This window comes from Bubalus bubalis, chromosome 6 (assembly GCF_019923935.1).
Source record: "Bubalus bubalis isolate 160015118507 breed Murrah chromosome 6, NDDB_SH_1, whole genome shotgun sequence".
In the NCBI taxonomy this organism is placed as follows: Eukaryota; Metazoa; Chordata; class Mammalia; order Artiodactyla; family Bovidae; genus Bubalus; species Bubalus bubalis.
The window spans coordinates 14,863,675-14,883,318 of NC_059162.1; the positions used below are offsets into that span (position 1 = coordinate 14,863,675).

At 53.5% G+C, this 19,644-nt stretch overlaps 2 protein-coding genes across 10 annotated transcripts in view; one reads left to right on the plus strand and one right to left on the minus strand.

Annotated features, from left to right (window-relative positions):
• Positions 1 to 14,073, plus strand: part of ARHGEF2 (Rho/Rac guanine nucleotide exchange factor 2) — a 41,557-nt gene extending 27,484 nt beyond the window's left edge. For 8 of the 9 annotated variants that reach the window (XM_006052011.4, XM_044944256.2, XM_044944258.2 and 5 more), the window contains 20 exons: positions 356 to 423; positions 747 to 810; positions 1,462 to 1,588; positions 1,816 to 1,925; positions 2,075 to 2,221; positions 2,698 to 2,948; positions 3,156 to 3,281; positions 3,592 to 3,709; positions 3,906 to 4,154; positions 5,707 to 5,783; positions 6,250 to 6,419; positions 8,143 to 8,210; positions 9,628 to 9,828; positions 10,186 to 10,305; positions 10,436 to 10,503; positions 10,645 to 10,680; positions 10,888 to 10,938; positions 11,144 to 11,590; positions 11,813 to 11,996; positions 12,612 to 14,073. In XM_006052011.4, coding sequence (XP_006052073.2) covers positions 356 to 423; positions 747 to 810; positions 1,462 to 1,588; positions 1,816 to 1,925; positions 2,075 to 2,221; positions 2,698 to 2,948; positions 3,156 to 3,281; positions 3,592 to 3,709; positions 3,906 to 4,154; positions 5,707 to 5,783; positions 6,250 to 6,419; positions 8,143 to 8,210; positions 9,628 to 9,828; positions 10,186 to 10,305; positions 10,436 to 10,503; positions 10,645 to 10,680; positions 10,888 to 10,938; positions 11,144 to 11,590; positions 11,813 to 11,996; positions 12,612 to 12,685 — 2,756 coding nt within the window. In that variant the 3' untranslated portion in view covers positions 12,686 to 14,073. The remainder of the gene's footprint in view (positions 1 to 355; positions 424 to 746; positions 811 to 1,461; positions 1,589 to 1,815; positions 1,926 to 2,074; positions 2,222 to 2,697; positions 2,949 to 3,155; positions 3,282 to 3,591; positions 3,710 to 3,905; positions 4,155 to 5,706; positions 5,784 to 6,249; positions 6,420 to 8,142; positions 8,211 to 9,627; positions 9,829 to 10,185; positions 10,306 to 10,435; positions 10,504 to 10,644; positions 10,681 to 10,887; positions 10,939 to 11,143; positions 11,591 to 11,812; positions 11,997 to 12,611) is intronic. The other variant, XM_044944255.2, reaches the window with a different exon arrangement.
• A 3,276-nt stretch (positions 14,074 to 17,349) lies between these two features.
• Positions 17,350 to 18,571, minus strand: RXFP4 (relaxin family peptide/INSL5 receptor 4). The gene has a single exon (XM_025287692.2). The coding sequence runs from the start codon at positions 18,569 to 18,571 to the stop codon at positions 17,450 to 17,452; it is 1,122 nt and encodes a 373-aa protein (XP_025143477.2). The 3' UTR covers positions 17,350 to 17,449.
• Positions 18,572 to 19,644: the final 1,073 nt, after the last annotated feature.

Sequence of the window (19,644 nt, forward strand, 5' to 3'; positions counted from 1 at the left end):
GGGCGTCCTTTCTGCCATCTGTCATTCTCAACCACCTTTGTGCCTCTTGAGCTCATCTCTGGCAGCCAGTAACCCCTTCTTCCCTCTAGTCCACCTCACAGGTCATCTTTGAGTCAGGATTATCCCCCTCCTATGGCTTAATTGTGGTCCATACCTATCCCCCCTCACTTCATTTCCTGCTTGAAGTAAGGGGGAGGCGGGAGGAGAGGGACTGGGATGTGGCAATGGCCAAGGAGTCTGGGGAGGGGGTGAGTCTCCGACGGTGTGGCCAGGGGGACATGCGGGTCTGCATGTGGGTGTGTCCTGTCCTGTACCACCTGGCCCTCCCGTCACCCTCTCTACCCCACCCTCCCAGCCTGCAATGTGACTATCCACAACCGCTGTAAAGACACCCTCGCCAACTGTACCAAGGTCAAGCAGAAGGTGAGACGGCAGGGAGGGCAGAGGGCTGGGGGAGAGGGTAGCGAGTGTGTGGTACCCTCGTGCCTATTCCATTCATTCCTCTCACCCTGTGTTCCTGCACCCCTCTCCTCACCACGGGGCTGCCCAGACCCTCCACCCTAGGCCTCAGGCCCCACCGGAGGGGGCCAGCCTGTTGCTCTGGACACATCCCCTGGGCACCGGGGTCAGCCACCCTGGTGCCCTTAGTCATCGAGCCAGTGTTCTCCCGAGGGGGTCCTGGGCCTATGGAGGTGACCCTTGGGTGACAGCTGTCCTTGGTATCTCTCTTGCTCTCTGTCTCACAGCAACAGAAAGCTGCCCTGCTGAAGAACAACACTGCCTTGCAGTCCGTTTCCCTTCGCAGTAAGAGTGAGTAGTGAGGGTTCCGGAGCCACCAAAGGACCCTGGACCCCCAGGCCTCTCGGCCCATGGGCTCTGCTGCCCCCCTGAGGTCGTTCCCTGGCACAGCACCTTCCTCCCTTGAGTTGGAAGCTGATGGCGGCGCCACAAGGGAGATCTAGACCCACGGGCCTGGGGGCAGGACAGCAGAATTCAAACGAGGTTGAAGGCCTGGGATTGACTGGTCCTCTGAGCCTGCTCACACTTTATATTATTATGATCAGTTATTTACATGGCACTTGGGGATGTTGGCAGAAGTTGTTAAGGGCCAATTCAGAAAGATCTGGTGTGACAGAAAGAGCGGGGTGCTTAGTCAGGAAGACTAGAGTCTGAGTCTGTGCTCAGCCACCAGCTGAGTCACCCCAGACAAGTCTCTTCACCATCCTGAGCTGCAGTTTGCTTATAGGCTTGTGGTGGGGAAGAGATAAGAAAAGCTCTTTGTAACCATTAAAAGTATTGCACAAGTTTATGGGTAGCATTATTATCATCTTTCTCTGACTAGAACTGGGCTAAAGGTGGGGTTGGAGAGGAGGCTTCCTTTCTAGTCAAGGAGCCTGGGAGGCTTGAGTCCTGGGAAGGCACCAGGTTTGAGGCTTGCTTGCTTGGTATCCCCTCCGACAGCTACCACTCGGGAGCGGCCCAGCTCAGCCATCTACCCCTCTGACATCCGGCAGTCCCTGCTCGGCTCCCGCCGTGGCCGCTCCTCCTTGTCTTTAGCCAAAAGCGTCTCCACCACCAACATTGCTGGGTGAGCCTCTGCTTGGGGACGGGAGAACCAGTCAGGCAGAGTGAGGTGGTGGAGACAGGTGGGGGGGAGGGGCTGAAAGATCCTTCCCATCCCTGAGTTCAGAATGATAGACAGGTAAGGAGAACTTGGGGTGACTGCCTCTGGGATCCCGCCTTGGTTCCCCAACCTGGGAAGGGGTCTCTCGCCCGAGTGAGTCGGGTGATGCAGCCAGGCTCCACTCCCCTCAGACACTTCAATGATGAGTCTCCCCTGGGGCTGCGCCGGATCCTCTCACAGTCCACGGACTCCCTCAACATGCGCAACCGGACACTGTCGGTGGAGTCCCTCATCGACGAAGGTGACCGTGCCCGGGCCTGGGGGAGACCCAGGCGTGAGGGGCGGGCGGGAGCTGGCCTGGGAAAGGCAGGGTGGAAAGGGATCCGCAGAAGGGCCCAGGACCCAGGGAAGAGGTTTGGGGTCCGAGTCGTTTCCCCCACTTGCGTCCAGGTGCCGAGGTGATCTACAACGAGCTGATGAGTGACTTTGAGATGGATGAGAAGGACTTTACAGCTGATTCCTGGAGCCTTGCAGTGGATAGCAGCTTCTTGCAGCAGCATAAAAAGGAGGTGATGAAGCAGCAGGACGTCATCTATGGTGAGCCAGGAAGACCACCCCGCACTTCTCTTTTGCCACCAGCCCTGTTTCTCTGTGTCCTTCCTCTGCCAGCCCCTACCTCTCAAGACACTTTCCTCTTATCCCATTGGCCTTCCAGACCCTGCCAGGGATCCCATAAGTAGCTATGAGGTCCCCACCTTTTGGGGCTGTTGACCTCCAAGGCCCTTCTTTATCCCTTCTTTCCATTCAACTCTTAGTCTTTCCTCTCTGCCCGTCCCATGCCCAGCTCTGTGCTGGGGACTGTGGGAAGCCTAGACATGTAGGGAACACATAGTTTTTGCCTTTATGCCTTGAGATGGCAAGGCATAAAGATAAATGATTAGAAAAATGATCTAAGATCATAATAATGCAGAATATTAGCCTGGAAGGGAAACTGAAAACCTCTGATGAGCCTGAGGTCTCCAGCCTTGGCCCCACCAGTTGTGGCTAAGCCGGGTGTTCCACCGTCCCCACAGAGCTGATCCAGACAGAGCTACACCACGTGCGGACGCTGAAGATCATGACCCGCCTCTTCCGCACGGGCATGCTGGAAGAGCTGCAGCTGGAGCCGGGAGTGGTCCAGGGCCTGTTCCCCTGTGTGGACGAGCTCACTGACATCCACACGCGCTTCCTCAGCCAGCTGCTGGATCGCCGGCGCCAGGCCCTGTGCCCTGGCAGCACCCGGAACTTCGTCATCCATCGCTTGGGGGACCTGCTCATCAGCCAGGTGAGAAAAGCCAGGACCCCTGAGCAGCAGTCCTGGGCGGGGCTGTGGCTAGAGTGGGCATTTCTCATCTCCAGACTCTGGGGGGGTGGGGCAGAGAGAGTTGGAGAGGCAGGAAGCCAGCCTGTTTGGCAGGAGGCAAGAGGGCATTGGGGATGAGATGTGACTTTGGGGGACATGCTGATCCAGCCTTGATCTCCCGACTTCTAGTTCTCAGGTCCTAGCGCAGAGCAGATGCGGAAGACCTACTCAGAGTTCTGTAGCCGCCACACCAAGGCCTTAAAACTCTATAAGGAGCTGTATGCCCGAGACAAACGCTTCCAGCAGTTCATCCGGGTGAGCAAACCTCTCCAAGACCCACCCTCTGCCTCCTCTAGTGCCCTGGCCCTAGTGGACACAGCTGCTCGCGTTTCCATCTGTAGCCCCTCGGAGTGCTGGAGCGAGAGCTTTCACTCTCTGGGTCCTCACAGTAAACCTGTGACCTTGTCAGCCCATTTTCCAGCGTCATTAACCTCCGCCAGCCGGCATGTGGTCAATGACCAAGTTGCAGGCCGGCACCAGGGCTTAGGCTCCAAGTCCAGCGTCCTTTCAGTCGCCCTCCCCACGGGTCCCCCTCTGGCCCTGAGCCCTGACCCTCGCTTTGTAGAAAGTGACCCGCTCGGCGGTGCTGAAGCGGCACGGGGTACAAGAGTGCATTCTGCTAGTGACTCAGCGCATCACCAAGTACCCGGTGCTCATCAACCGCATCCTGCAGCATTCCCACGGTGAGAGGGCGAGTCCAGGAGGGAGGAGGACTCGAGAGGGCTGTCAGGGGAGCGGCGTGGCCCTGGACAACCACCGGGAGGAAGAGGGTCAGATGGAGCCCTGGGCAGCCTCTGAAGGCGGGATTGAGATCAGTGGGATGGGGACTGCCGTGAAGCTGGCTGGGCCACCCCTTCCTCACGCCGACCTCTGTGTCAGGGATGGAGGAGGAGCGCCAGGACCTGACCACAGCCCTGGGGCTGGTGAAGGAGCTGCTGTCCAACGTGGACCAGGATGTGCACGAGCTGGAGAAAGGGGCCCGCCTGCAGGAGATCTACAACCGCATGGACCCTCGGGCCCAGGCCCCGGTTCCTGGAAAGGGCCCCTTTGGCCGAGAGGAGCTCCTGCGGCGCAAGCTCATCCACGATGGTTGCCTGCTCTGGAAGACGGCGACTGGGCGCTTCAAAGGTCAGTGGACAGCTTGGCAGACTGGGCAAGAGTCCATGGCCAGATATAAAGAGGGAGAAGCCTCCAAGCCCATAGGCCCTCTTTTAATGTAGCCCTGGTGAGACCCAGTGGGAGGAAAGTATGTGAGCTCTGTTGTAACAAAAGTCAGAATTCTGGATTTAATTTCATGGGCGATACAAGGACTTTGTTGTCAGGATTTGTTCATTCCTTTGGTCCTTGCGTGCCCAGAAAGCTACCAATTTTGATGAGAAAAACAGAGAAATTTCAGGATTGGAGGACTAGACCCGAGTAGTTGGTTCTACCAGCTGGAGTCCCAGCCACTAGGACTGGGGAATGGGCAGGCACTTTGGGAACACAGCTGAGGAAGGCCCTTGGAGAGGGCGGAGCCCAGGGAAGGGCGGGGCAAGTGGAGAAGAGAAAAGACTGCAGGGAAGGTGTGTTCCGGGCGGGGCGCACTGTCCCAGCCTCTCTTCCCAGACTGCACTGGCCAAGGCTTGCCTACCTCAATCAAAGCAGAAGAGTCACAGACCTAGCTTTAGGTGTGAAGAATGCTACCTGAGGCCAGAGCTTGCCTGTACCTCTGTCCCGTGTCACGAAGTCCCCACTCCATAGGCTTGAGTATTGCAGGCTTTGCCAGCCACTTTGCTCCATCCTTTTCTCTCCTTCCCATCCCTCCCACGCAGCAGCTAAGAATATAAACCATGGGGGGGTTAAAAATAGCAAGGCTGAAGAGCTTTATTTCTGAAGCCTTTAGCAAAAGCCCTCCCCTTCTGTGTGCCCACAACTTAGAAAGATCTCCAAGGGCAGGGGATGCATGTGTATTTTCTTGACTGTGACATCGGACTTTCGTGGGTTGACCTTTGTCTCCCCCAAGTCTTAAAGCACAGGACCCCGTAGAATGTGAGAGCCTTGAAGATGGGGCAGAAAAGGAAAATGAAACCAGGGCCTGCTGTTGTTGAAGGAGATTGGGATTGTTCAACGGTGGGAGAAATGAATAAGGAACCCAACTGTTCCCCTCCCCATGGAGCACAAAATAAGAAGTGGGGAATATGCTGGGGTGGGGGAATCTTAGACCAAATATCCAAAAAGATCTTATATTAGTTGTTCAACATGGAACTGAAAGGCTTGGGGAGTCATTTTACCCTCACAAGAATTCTGGACCCTTTCACACAGAAAAACACATGTGTGATAGATTAATATGTAAAAATTGCTTATGGAACTTTAGAGGATCTACAGAGCCTCTGAAGCCTGATAGTACACACCCTTGGTGTCTGCAGACCGCAGGTTAAGGAACCTGCATTCATTGTATAAAGAGGCTTTTATTCAAGGCCGCTGGGTGATTGCTTATAGGCATCTCTAGCCCAAGAAACTGTTTTATCTAATGACACATGCGTTCCCCCCCGCCCCCACCATTTCTGAGCTGTAGGAATGGGGAGAGGCGGGAGGTCTGCAAAGGTGGAGGAAACAACCAGAGGGATAGAGCTCAGGGAAAGGGAAACAGCTGCTCGTAGCCTCTAACGCTGACTCTCCTCCTGCCTTCATCCCCTGCCAGATGTGCTCATGCTGCTGATGACAGATGTGCTGGTGTTTCTCCAAGAAAAGGACCAGAAGTACATCTTTCCTGCCCTGGTGAGACCTTCCACCATCTTCTTTCTCAGCATAGACCAGTGTTTCAGACCCTTCTTACTTTCCTACCCCGGCCAGGAAATCCTCCAACATTAAATAGCTATTATTGTAACCACTACCATAATATAATCAGGAAAAATAAGAAGAGCCAACGTGTATAAATATGATCAGAAGGAATAAGAAGAGCCAACGCATATTGTTAGTATATGCAGCCACTTTTTTTACATATGTCAGGAAGGCACATGATTATCCTCTTTTTGTAGATGAGGAAAGTAAAGCTTAAAGTTAATTAAATTGTCAAGGGTCACAAACGTTTCTAAGTCCACTCTGGCTGGAACCAGAGCCTGAGCTCTTAACTTGTATTCTCAGCTGACTCTTCAATCCTTTGGGTACTCCAGGAGGACTGAAGACTCAAATATCCAGGGGTCAGGATTCCCAGCTTTAATCCTTCCTGTGCCCCAATTGGCAGGACAAGCCCTCGGTGGTGTCACTGCAGAATCTCATCGTGCGGGACATCGCTAACCAGGAGAAAGGGATGTTTCTGATCAGTGCGGCACCGCCTGAGATGTACGAGGTCCACACGGCATCCCGGGATGACCGGAGCACCTGGATCCGCGTCATTCAGCAGAGTGTGCGAGTGTGAGTGTGTGCATGGACTTGCAGTTCTTGCAGTTTGGGGCCCTGGGCCACAGCACTCCCAGGGAACAGGGTTCAGAAGTGGAAGCAGAGTCCAGGAGAGAGACAAGATGGCCCAAGGCAGGCAGGGTCATCTATGTTCTCTTGCCCGGTAAAGTTGCATTTTATACAATGACAACCCAACCACCTTCTGAATGCACCTTGAGCTGACAGGCCAAAGGAATACTTTAAGTTGGCACGTGCCGGCATCCCTGCCAGTCAGCAGTGCAGTTTCACCTCCATTAACATCTTAGTCCGTAGGCAGTGGGCCATTATTTGGATTGTATTGTCTTTTACCTTCATTTTCTAAAAATGAATGAAAAAGAGAATAATAAAAAAAAGAAAAAGGATAATGAAAGCATTGATACTAGTGATCAGAGGAGCAAGACTCAAACAAACTCCATACGATAGAGGCTACAAAGAAATCATTTTGTGTGCTAAAGCAGCAAATCTTTGGCTTCTTTTGGACACACATCAGATCTGAGTATGTGTCTGTTGTGATAAAAAAAAAGTAAAGGGGCTTCCTTGGTGGCTCAGACGAAGAGCTGCCTTCAATGCAGAAAAAAAGTAAAGTGCATGTAAAATGTTGAAAATGGATTCTCAGGCTTCACTGGTGGCTCAGTGGTAAAGAATCGTCCTGCCAATGCAGGATACACAGGTTCAATCCCTGATCCGGGAAGATCCCACATGCCTTGGAGCAGCTGACCCCGTGCACCAGAAATATTGAGCCTGTGCTCTAGAGCCCGGGAACTGCAGCTACTGAGCCCACGTGCTGCAGCTACTGAAGCCTGAGCGCCCTAGAGCCCATCCTCCACAACAGCAAAAGCCACCACGGTGAGGAGTCTGTACACCGTGACTAGCAAATAGCCGCCACTTGCCACACCTAGAGAAAAAGCCTGTGCAGCCGCAAAGACCCAACACAGCCAAAAATAAATAAATAAAACTTTAAAAAAGAAAAGAAAGTGCATTCTCAAGGATCATGCCTGAAAAATAAACTCAATTAGGATGTTTATGATTTTTTTTTTTTATTTTACTTTTCAGGGAATGGATTCTTCTCTACTTTATAATATATAAACCTATATATATTTTTTTTTCACTTCTGCAATTTAGACTTTTGAACAAATTTTTCAGAAATATGTGCAAAAATATGAAATTACCTGTTGTGGGAAAACAAGACCAAAGTTCCTATCCCATTGACAGTAGATCTATAGTGGCCTCTTTATTAATAATGTTAATATTTGTAGCTGTGAAAACATTATTCATGATCATTGTTTTATTGAGCTTATGCCACGTTCAAAGCATTAGTACATTATTTCATTTAATCCTCATATGAAAAAAACAAACTGTGAGGAAGAGATCATCCCTGCTTCTCACATGAAGAAATAGAGAGGTTACCACCTGGTAAATTGTGGAGCCAGAATCTGAGCCCAGTGTGCTTGATACCAAAACCTGTCGTTGTCCTTCTGCACTACGCTGCCGCTCTGGGTGACTCGGAGAGGCACTGGCAAGCAGATGCAGAGCATCAGTGCCAGGAAAAGGAGAGGGTCAAGAGCAGTGAAGCCAGGGCGTGGAGCTGACGAGTCTTGTTGGGGAAGTATAGGGCACGTTTGGGAAGGAGGGAAGGCAGATTCCTGGTGTGTAACCTAGCTTCCTTCCCTGAACCCCACCCAACCTGTGATCCCTCCAGATGCCCATCCAGGGAGGACTTCCCCCTGATTGAGACAGAGGATGAGGCTTACCTCCGGCGTATCAAGAGTAAGTCCAGGGGAGTTTGGGGGAGAATGGATGCATGTATACGTATGGCTGAGTCCCTTAGCTGTCTATCTGAAACTATCACAGCACTGTTAATCGGCTAAATTCCAATACCAAATAAAACGTTTAATCAAAAAAATTACATGACGTTTTCAAAAAACAAACACAAAACAGTAAGTCTACCCACAGAGCTTGTTTAAATAATTTATCAGTATGATATATCCACACAGGGGAATACTATCTTAAAATGAGGTGGCTGTATGAGGGCTGATGTAGATCCACAACCAGAACATTTAGTTAAGTGAGAAGAGCAAGGTTTAAAACACTGTGAAGTATATGCTGTCACTATTGTGAAAATATTGGAGTAGATATGTGCCATGCATTTTGTGTATATGTGTGGAGTGTCTTTGCTGCTGCTGCTGCTGCTAAGTCACTTCAGTCATGTCCGACTCTGTGCGACCCCATAGACGGCAGCCCACCAGGCTCCCCTCTCCCTGGGATTCTCCAGGCAAGAATACTGGAGTGGGTTGCCATTTCCTTCTCCAATTCATGAAAGTGAAAAGTGAAAGGGAAGTCACTCAGTTGTGTCCGACTCTTAGCGACCCCATGGACTGCAGCCTACCAGGCTCTGCCATCCATGGAATTTTCCAGGCAAGAGTACTGGAATGGGGTGCCATCACCTTCTCCAGAGTGTCTCTAGGAGGATATTATTACTGTGGTTTCTCTGGGAAGGGAAACTAGGAATAACAGGATTAAGATACTGACTTTTTTTACCATAGATCCGTATGTTAATTGGGGGTATGATCTAACTGCTATACAAAAAAATCAACAAAAACCAGTTGGTCACATGAGGTAGATTATTTCTCTCCACATAACAGTCTGGAAGCAAGAAGTGCAGGGCGGTAGCGTAGCTGCGCCCTCCTTGTCATGAAGATTCCCCGTCTCCATGTCTGCATCCCTCCTCCAGCTTCCGCTCTCACATCTGCATCCCAGCTAGCAAGGAGGGGTCGAGGACAAGGAGAGTTTACACTCATTTCTTTTAAGGCCGGATCAGGATTCCCATCCACTGGTCAGAATTTAGTCCTGTGGCAATGCCTAACTGCAAGGCAGGTTGGGAAATGGCGTGTAGCTGGGCAGCCGCACGCCCAGAGGAAACTTGCGCCCCTTCTTTAATTAAAATGTGGGGAGATGAAAACTGGCGGACAGCCTGCAGGCCCTGGCACACATGGTTTCACTTTTGTTTTGAAGACAACACTGCATGTGTTATTCCCTCCCCTCCAAAAGTTCTCTTCTTTTGCGTAAATGCCAACCCCCCCCCCAAAATGCAGTCCTACCGCCCCGCCCATACCTGGCTCATCCCTGGGGCTGCTGGTCCCTGGCTAGTGGCTCTTCCGGGTGCTCACCTGTTTCTCATCCACAGTGGAGCTGCAGCAGAAAGACCGGGCGCTGGTGGAGCTGCTGCAGGAGAAGGTTGGGCTGTTTGCCGAGATGACCCACTTCCAGGTGGAAGAGGATGGTGGCAGCGGGGTGCCCCTGCCCACCCTGCCCAGGGGCCTCTTCCGCTCTGAGTCCCTTGAGTCCCCTCGTGGCGAGCGGCTGCTGCAGGATGCCATCCGTGAGGGTGAGGGAGCTTCTGGGGAAGAACCTGGACTCACCTCTTCACCATCACACAATAGGGGACACGTGGCTAGACTATGTCCATCCCATAGTCCGGAACTCCTCCGGGTGCCTGTTGGGTGCCGGATGCCAGGAATGGCGGGGGAAGATGGCCCTTGCTGCTGTTTGCCACCTCTCATCCTGCACAGCCCTGGGCACTTTAACGACCTTTTCCTCGTGTGTGGTGGTGGCACCGAGACCCCATTACCTGTGCGGGGCATTTCCCTAGGCGCCTGCAGGTCCTGTGCACTGAGTGAACGGCAGCCCCTCCCACCCCCTGCAGAGTTCCGACCCTCTGTCCTCACCTCTTCTCTCCACACAGTGGAGGGCCTGAAAGACCTGCTGGTAGGGCCTGGAGTGGAGCTGCTCTTGACACCCCGGGAACCACCCTTGCCCATGGAGCCAGACAGCGGTGGTAACACGAGTCCTGGAGTCACTGCCAGTGAGTGCCAGGGAAGGGGACCACGGCAGCAGGTGGGAGGAGTTAAAGATAATGGGGTGGTACCAAGGTCTGAGTGGTGTCAGGGTGCTGGGGGAGCGAGGCCGGTGCGTCATTTACCCCTTCTCAATAGATGGTGAGGCCAGAACCTTCAATGGATCCATTGAGCTCTGCAGAGCCGACTCAGACTCCAGCCAGAAGGTAGGTTTCAGGAGGTGTCAGGACTTAGCTAGAGGGTGGGAAATGGACTGCTGGCCTATAGACCCTTGACACAGAGCTATCAGGGACAGGCACCAGGGACTCGTGTGTCTGCTGATGCCCTATCCTTGCCCGTTTCCACAGGATCGAAATGGAAATCAGCTGAGATCTCCCCAGGAGGTGAGATGGGTTTGCGATGGTATGGGAGACTGAAAGAGGGGTTACTCTCAGCTAAGAAACTGGAGCCCAGTTTGGAGTTGGGGGGTGCTGTATACACCTCAAAATACCTGCAGTCTTATTGTCCCCGCACCCACACTTATTCAACTTCTGGTCAGTGCTCCCATCCTGAAGCTTGGACTCTGTTCCCCCCCTCTCCTCTGTCCTCAGGAAGCGTTGCAGCGATTGGTCAATCTCTATGGACTTCTGCATGGCCTACAGGTCGGTGAGGGCAGGGGCTCCAATGGGAATGGGAGGGGCCAGGCCAGAGCTGCCCACTTAGCTAGAGCAGAACCATCCTTATAACAGGCCTGTTTAAGCCTTCCTCTGATTCGAGCTCTATGGGACTCACAACCTGGGCCCTGGGGAGTGAGGGACAGAAGAATTGGGATTCTGATACACCCCTTCATCTCCATTCCACCCCCAGGCGGCTGTGGCCCAGCAGGACACTCTGATGGAAGCCCGGTTCCCTGAGGGCCCCGAGCGGCGGGAGAAGCTGACCAGAGCCAATTCCCGGGATGGGGAGGCTGGCAGAGCTGGGGGCGTCCCTGCGGCTCCTGAAAAGCAGGCTACAGAACTGGCGTTGCTGCAGCGGCAACACGCGCTATTGCAGGAGGAGCTGCGACGCTGCCGACGGCTCGGCGAGGAGCGTGCGACTGAGGCCGGCAGCTTGGAAGCCCGGCTCCGGGAGAGCGAGCAGGCCCGTGCCCTGCTGGAGCGGGAGGCCGAGGAGGCTCGCAGACAGCTGGCCGCCTTGGGCCACACGGAACCCCCACTCGTGGCTGAGGCCCCCTGGGCCCGCCGGCCTCTGGATCCGCGGCGTCGGAGCCTCCCTGCTGGCGATGCCCTGTACTTGAGTTTCACACCCCCACAGGTAAGGACGCTTGAAGTAGTGAACTAACCTGGGGTGGACGTCAGGGTCCAGGAGAGAATCTGAGAGGAATTGGAGGCCAAATGAAATCGGCCATTAGACTTGAAGGATATTAGGATACTGATGGGAGGGCTGAACAATTTCGATGGGTGCAGAAAGAAATCAGTCAGTGGTAGATGTACTCTGCTCATTCCCGGACCTGCTTTTCCCGCCTGCTGTCCATAGCCCAGCCGAGGCCACGACCGCCTGGATTTGCCTGTAACTATTCGCTCCGTCCATCGACCCTTTGAGGATCGAGAGAGGCAGGAGCTGGGCAGCCCTGACGAGCGGCTGCAAGATAGCAGTGACCCTGACACCGGCAGCGAGGAGGAGGGCAGCAGCCGTCTGTCTCCACCCCATAGTCCACGAGGTGAGGTCCTGGCAGAGACATGGCTTAGAAACGGGGTGCAACCTGGGGACAGACCTTTGGGCTGTAGTTTCCAAATGGAGCCTGCATCGGAAAGCACAGGAACGTTTAGGATGGTCCCTAACCAACCACTGAGGTCCACAGGTCCACTCTTGGGACGGGCCCAGAGTGCTTCCTGGTTTGCCTCCTGGTAAACAGGTAGTGGATCTCTCAGAAGCAGAAAACATAGGGGCCTCTGCTCCAGTAGGTCCATGATTCCCAACCTTTTCAAGCAGAAATAGATTTTCAGAGTGAAAAAATGTCAAAGACCTCCAAATTCTTATAGTTGGCTCAGGAAATACAAAATAACCCGAAGCTACTGTGACTTCATATAATACTCATCTTAAAATACTTTGTATCTTATTAACCATATTGTATCTCCATGTATTTAACAAGGTATCTAGGTATGGATCCATTATTTTGTGGACAGTTTTCCCATCACCCAGGGATTACAGACCTCTGCCATCCCTCCCAGCTCTCTGAGCTGCTCAGCCCACAGACAGGGAGGCATCCGTGTAGGGGTTCAGCTGATCATAGGAGCCTCTGTTCACTCACTGACTTTGCCCCTTCCTCCTTCAGATTTCACCCGAATGCAGGACATCCCGGAAGAGACTGAGAGCCGAGATGGGGAGCCTGTAGCTTCCGAGAGCTAAGGGGGCCCCTCCCCCCACCCGGTGTCCCCTGAAGAACATTACTGAGGGAGGCAAACCTTGGGGACTCCAATCTGCCAATGACAAGGGAACATTTGAAAGAACTGCTTACTGTCCTTGCCAGCTCTTGGTATCCTTGGATACCTGGGGGCCATTTAGGAAGCTGGGGGAATTAGGCCACAGTGCCCCCTGGTGGCATCCAGAAGCTACACTGCAGATGCCAATTTTTCATGCCTTCTTCCCTCTACTTTAGTAAAATTTATTTATTTATTGTTTATTAGTTACGGAGGGAGAGGGGAGATTTAGAGGACCAGGGACATGGGAACCAAGCCATAGGGATCAGGGGGCCTTGTCCTTTAACACTACTGGGGTTTATTCAGGCTTAATCATGCAGCTGCTGGGTTCTAGCCCTGACACCCCTCCTGAGCAACACCCATCTTTGAGGAGAGGCTGCAGCCATAAGACCCTACTGCCCCTTCAGGAAGGGCTGTGGTCAGGGCCATGTCCCTCTCCCCTTCCCCTCAACCTCTTACTGCTGTTCTCCCTTCTCTCTGTCTTCTATGGAAACCCCAGGGACTTAACCTGGCTTCCTAGAGTTGATGGAATAGAGGTTGAGGTGGCCATAATGGTTTGTTGGGGGGTGAGGGGAAAAACTCACAGGGACCAGAATGGTTTTTTTTGTTGTTGTTGTTTTCTTTTTTTTGTACCAAAGCCAACTGCACGTGTTTTATATTTTTAAGAGAAGATTGTAGGCAATTAGAAATTGCAGCCTTCTATCTCTAAATCTCTGAAGAACTTGAGGGATGGGGGAAGCATTGACTTCTCCACTCATCCATAGTAATGGGGGGCCCCATTCTGACCTCTTCCCCAGTTATTTGGAAAAACAGTTCTAGGGTGAGTTGGGAAATCTCTCCAAACCCTGACCTCACCCCACACCTCAGCAACCATGACCTGAAACCTCAGTGTGAATTTGGGGGATTTTTCAGTGGATCCCCCCTTCCTTGCCCAGTGGCCACCAGCCCCGGCCAGTTTTCTGCCAATTTGATTATTTTAAAAAAAGGAAAAAAATAGGAAGTCGGGGGTGGGGGGGATAAAGCCGGGAAAATTAAAGTCCTGGAACCCCAGGAAGTGCTGTCTGTTAATATCTGCGAGTTCTGAGGATGCTGGTGATGAGGACAGCCTGGGAGGGCCCTGTGTTCCTCCGAAAGGAGCCTCTTCCTCTCCCAAGAGGGGCGACTGCCTCCCTGAAGACACAGGGCACTAACAGAAGAAACCGGTGCCAACCTGTTTTTGTTGTCGTCTGTGATATTCACAAGGATAAAAATGAAGGGGCACTTAGGTTCCAGCGGCTGTTGGGGGGTTCCAATATTAAAAAACCTGTTTTCATCTCATTTGCATGCTGTGCTCAGAATTACATCAGCCTCTTGCCCGCTTCCCTCCCTCTCTGTACAGTTGCAGTTCCCCTTAGCATCTCCCCTCAGATTCAGCCCTCACTCTGCCCTTGTTCTTCAGTGTCAGAATCCTGGGGTAACCTCTTTAACACAGTTCCCCTCTCCCTTCATAGGAGCTGCTCATTTGCCCTTTGCATTTTGAGAGGCAGTGAGAGATTAGGTAGGTTTCGGTTCTTATTTTTGGTTAATTTTTTGCTTCCTGTTTCTGGTTAATAGCCTGCTCTGGGGCCGTGGGGGAGGGAGGCCAAGAGCGTCTAGCGTTGTATAAATGCTGGCAGAGTGCATAGTCTTCTGTTGGAGCCCATGGAGTAAGATGAGAAGAACGGGGCTCACAACCTCAGCTGGAAAGAGGAATTGAAATCACATGGGGTGTGGGCAGGCTTGGGGGAGCAGCCAGCACCCTCCACTCCTGTAATTCTCATCTGTTGGCATCTGGCCTTGACAAGGTGCTTTCTCATCCATCACAGAATCTGTGAGGTGACAATTTTCTCATTTTATAGAGAAACCTGGCTCCAGAGGGTTGCCAGGCCAGGAGAGCAGCCAGGGAAGGGCCAGTCCTAGCTGCAGTCCCCCATTCCCCTTCTCAGTTGCTCTGCTGAAACACACCAGAGCGCCAGGTTTCCAACACACTGGCCCATGGCTCAGCAGCTGGGACCCAACGCCTTAAAGGCAGAGCAGGGGGACGTTAGCATCCAAAGACCACCAGATGGGAACGCAGGCTCCCCCAGTGTTCTCACAGGTCCAGTGAAGGGTGCTGGTCGGCAGGAAACAGGAGCCTGGAGACAGAGCCCAGAGCTTGAGTTGGGAGAAGCCCACAGCTCACAGGACAGCTTTGCTGTCCCTCCTGCTATCCCTGGGCTGAAACCCCCTCATCCTCGATCCCAGAACATGACACAAACTTCTCTGACGTGGCAGTCACATCTCTCAGCATTCTGTCCGTTGTCCCCTCTCTTCCCGTTTTTGGAAACAGTCTTGCTCTCTGTCGGTCCTATTGGCAGTTTCGAAGCTGTCGGGCTTGTGTTCCAGGGCCCAGTCTCTTGCCGCAGTAGTGCCCCCTCTCCATTGCACCGTCCCCTCCATCTCCCGTCCCTGGGGGTGGGTCTGCATGCATTCATTCACCTCTGACTTGGACCTGTTTAAACTTTGTCAATATTTACCTCTGGGTCCCATAAAGCACTGATGCCCCCAGAGGAGCCAATATCCAGAGCCCCAACAGGGCCGTTGGAGGAGCTGCAGGGGGTGGGAAGAAGGGCCCTTGAGTGGGGGAGGATTTTCCATCCTGAATTGGCTGGGAACAAATCTGGAGTTTTGATACCAGTTTAAACATTATCAGAGAGAGGAAATTAAACATCAAGAGGCTAATTAAATCTCTTTAGCATGGCTTAATATGTTGTGAATTAGGTGACTCTTTAGAGCCTCTTCTGTTCAGCAACTGGATGGAGCTGATGCAGGGGGGTGCCCCTTCCAGAGGTAGCTCCACGAACTTGGGAGGTGCTGTGCCCAGCTATTGCCCTGGGATCTTGAGTGGCCAGAGTCCTCCTGGGTCAGAAGACCTGTTAGAGCGTGGGGTGGGGCAATGGCAGTGGAAATTCCACTCCATTTTCCCTCTGCCACCTCCCTCCTTTCCAAGGGCTGCCCCCAACCTTGAATATCCCTTCTGATGGCTGACTGTTGTCTTTGCTGCAAATCCATGGATATATGGATACAGAAACCAAAGGGGAACCCCTTCCTTTAGTGCACACCTTTATTAGGGGCCACCCCCTCACTCATTTCCTTTTGTGACTTTAATTTCACTCCAGAACTTGTAAAAATTCCAGAGAAGATCTTTATGGTTTCCAGTCACTGTCTCCCAGTTAACCCCCCTTATTTCCTCCTTTTCCTTATCTCTGTTTCCATTTTACACGGGGTGAGCATGGGTGCCAAGTCGCTTCAGTGGTGTCCGATTCTTTGTGACCCTGTGGACTGTAGCCCGCCAGGCTCCTCTGTCCATGGGATTCTCCAGGCAAGAAAACTGGGGAGTGGGTGGCCATGCCCTCCTCCAGGGGACCTTCCCGACCCAGGGATTGAACTTGCATCTCTTAAGTCTCCTGCTTTGGCAGGAGGGTTCTTTACCACTAGTACCACCTGGTAAGCCCACGTGAAGTGTAAGAATAGCTATTCCAGGCACCATTAAATCCTTAACAGCCCAACTTAAGTTGAGAAAACAGGTACAGAGAACTATTTAACTTACTGAGTTTCCTCAGCTGCTTAGTGTCAGGCCTAGGAGGTGAATCCAGGTGTTCTGACACCTGAGTTGATGCTCTGAGCTAAGAACGTGGGCAGGAGGAAGACTAGCACCTCTTTCTGCACGTTCATCCTGGTACCCAAGTGGTGCAGTGGTGAAGAATCCACGGCTTTGATCCCTGGATCGGGGAGATCCCCTGGAGAAGAAAGTGGCTACCCACTCCAGTATTGCTGCTGGGAAAATCCCATAGACAGAGGAGCCTGGTGGGCTATAGTCCATGGAGTCTCAGAGTTGGACACAACTGAGCACGCACACATCTGCACCTTCAGCCACCTCTTCTCCCAGCCCCTTTCTGAATCTCACCTCTCTATGCCCCACCCATGTCCTTGGCTTGTCCTTATCTTCACTTCTTCCTCCAAATCCTGGTTTAAGGAGAGACAAGCTATTCCCAGCCAGAAGCAGGGGTTTGCACTCCAGGCTTGGCTGGAGATAGGGATCCGGCAAGATCCTGCAGACAGCAGGGGGAACTCCAGCTTTTGCCTCGGAGGTGTCTGTGGGCACCAAGTTTCTACGGGTGCTACTGAGATGGTAAGAAGGTAGAGATGGCCAAGGGAGGAGGGCATATTTGGCCTCAGCACCAGAGAAGGACAAGGGTACACCCCATTTGAGGTGAGGGAGGGAAGATGGAGAGGACAGAGGGAGATAGTTACTGACCTATGACTCAATTAGTCTAGAACCCATAGGGAAATTTTCCTGGGAATTCTCACAGAAGGCAGAAAAGGGGCAAAGAATCCTTTTGGCCATACTGACCTGGAAGTGTAACTAAGATGAAAGGTGCAGACACTTTGTGGATAATCCAGAGGTTTATTCTTCGATTCCCATTGCCACGTGGAGATTGGGCTTGGTTGTACCCAGCCCTGACCTGGGCCCTGGGTGCCTGCCTTTCCCCACAGCCAGAGCTGGGGATCAAAGATCAGACTTTCCCTGAGGGCGTTGCGTCAAAGCAGAGAGGCCAACCTCTCTTTCCCTAGGACGCGTGGATCCTGCACTTGGCAGATAACCAGAAAGAGGAGGGGGTTTAACTTGCCCCCTTCACCCAGGGTTCCCTTTGTCCAGGTTGGTGAGCATGGTACAAAGGCCACCCTCCTGAGGGGTACTCTCCGTCCACCGCCTGCCCATTTCCTTTAGGGCCACCTGTTCCACCCAGCCCCGACCCTGGGGCCACAGCCTTGCTTGCAGGTCCCTGAAGGTGTTTGCCAGGGCCCGCCGGGGCTCCTGCCTGAGAAGGCAGTACAGCACGGGGTTGAGGCAGCTGTTGGTGTGCGCCAGGCAGGTGGTGACGGGAAAGACATAGGTGTGGACGGTGTAGAAAGTGCTGTCCCAGGGCACCAGGTCAAACTTCACCAGGACACCCCAGAGCGTGACCACATGGTTGGGGAACCAGCAGAGGAAGAAGGAGGCCAGAAGGATGCGGATGGAGTGGGCCACACCCCTGCTGTCCCGCCATCGTGGGCGCCGCCATCTCAGGAAGGCCAGCAGCAGCAGGTAGCTGGTGGTGATGATGCTCAGTGGCACCATAAAGGCCAGGACCACCCTCTGCAGCTGGTAGGCCCCCAGCCAATACCTGCTGGGGAAACGCAGCAGGCACAGGCGCACGCCACTCACCTCGCCCTCGGCCCCAAAGACAGCTGTGGGCACCGTCACCAAAGCAGCTGCCACCCATATGGCCAGGGTGGCCACGCGGGCCCAGAAGAGCGAGAGGTGGGCGCCTGGCCCTGCAGCCATGGCCACCACCCAGTACCGGGCGACACTCAACGCTGTGATGAGGAAGATGCTGGCGTAGATGTTGAGGACAGTGGCCGTTAGGACCATCTTGCAGAGGGCACCTCCGAAGGGCCAGTGGAAGTCCAGTGCCGACTCGGCTGCCCAGAAAGGGAGGGTGAGTGCCAGCCCCAGGTCTGCCAGAGCCAGGTTGAAGACGAAAGTGTCAGAAGGTGGGCAAGGGGCTCGCCGAGCACAGTTACCCAGCACCCACAGCACGGCCAAATTTCCCAGCAAGCCGACAGCCCCCACAAGCCCATAGGCCAGGGCAACCGAGACCCTCAGGGCTAGGAATCCAACAGGTATCGTGGCATCAGCAGCACTCAGCGCGCTGCTTCCAGAAGCGTTGACCCAGAAAGCGGGCAGGGGGGCAGAGGTGTTGGGCGTGGGCATCGCAGGGCATCCGACGTCAGTGGTGCTGGGCAGAGGGGCCAGTGAGTGCCTACCAGCCTGGCAGGGGGCCCCTAAGGCGTTCAGCAGGACACTGGATCAGAGCGCTTGACTGCTGCTCTCAGGGCCTCTGGCTGCCTGGAGACCCAGCCCACGCCCACACCTCAGGGGGCGGGCTGTGGACGACAGGACAGCCTTCTTCTTCTCTGTTGGTCTTGGTGGTGGGTGGGGCAGGTGAAGGAGAGGTGAACATTGGCACAAACGTGTGTGCGTGTGTGCCTGTGTGTGCGTGCATGTGTGCGTCTCTGTGTGTGTAGAGCCCCATGTGAAAGAGCGGGAAGGGGGGAGGGAGAATGATCCTGCTACGGAGGGCAGCCCCACACCTCCGCTTCGGGGAGAGGCCACAAATACCCCACCTCAGGGGCAATAGGAACCGAATTGGAGCCCCCCTCTACTCCTTCTGGTGTTCAGGGGCCCCCTTCTCTGCAGCAAGTGTTCCCTGGGGGCCTGGAGGAAGGGGCCTGGGAGTGTGCACAGAGGCAGAGAATCAGAATAGGATCTGAGAGAAAGAGGAGAGGTTCTGGAGTCCCAGGGCTGCTCCCTGCTCACTGTGTGACTGTGGGTGAATTACTTTACTCTCCTGAGCCTCAGTTTCCTTGCTTAAAATTTTCAGATAAAAGTCTCTGCGTTACAGAATGGGTGTGACAAAATGAGAGAACACCTGTGAAAAAGCCCCTTGTACATGGCTATTTGCGTGAATGTGAATGATTATTATTTCAAAGGAAAAGTTGGGGGCATCTGTGGCAGGAGGGAGCAAGTGACTCCCTTCTTATAATGAGCAGCTCTGATCATCGTGCCTGGGGAACAATGCCAACTAAAACAGGTTGGAATTCACTGCAGCAGCCAGTGACCTTGAGGTTGAGGGCAGGGAGGAAAAGGGGAGAGGAAGTCACAGCTTCCTGTTCCCTCCCCACTGGAGCCGATGAGGACCTGAGCAGGCCTGGGGCATGCCCTCAGGCCTCTCCGTGCTAAGCAGTCCTGCTGACCTCTCACTCCCACGGCCATTTCACCCTTCC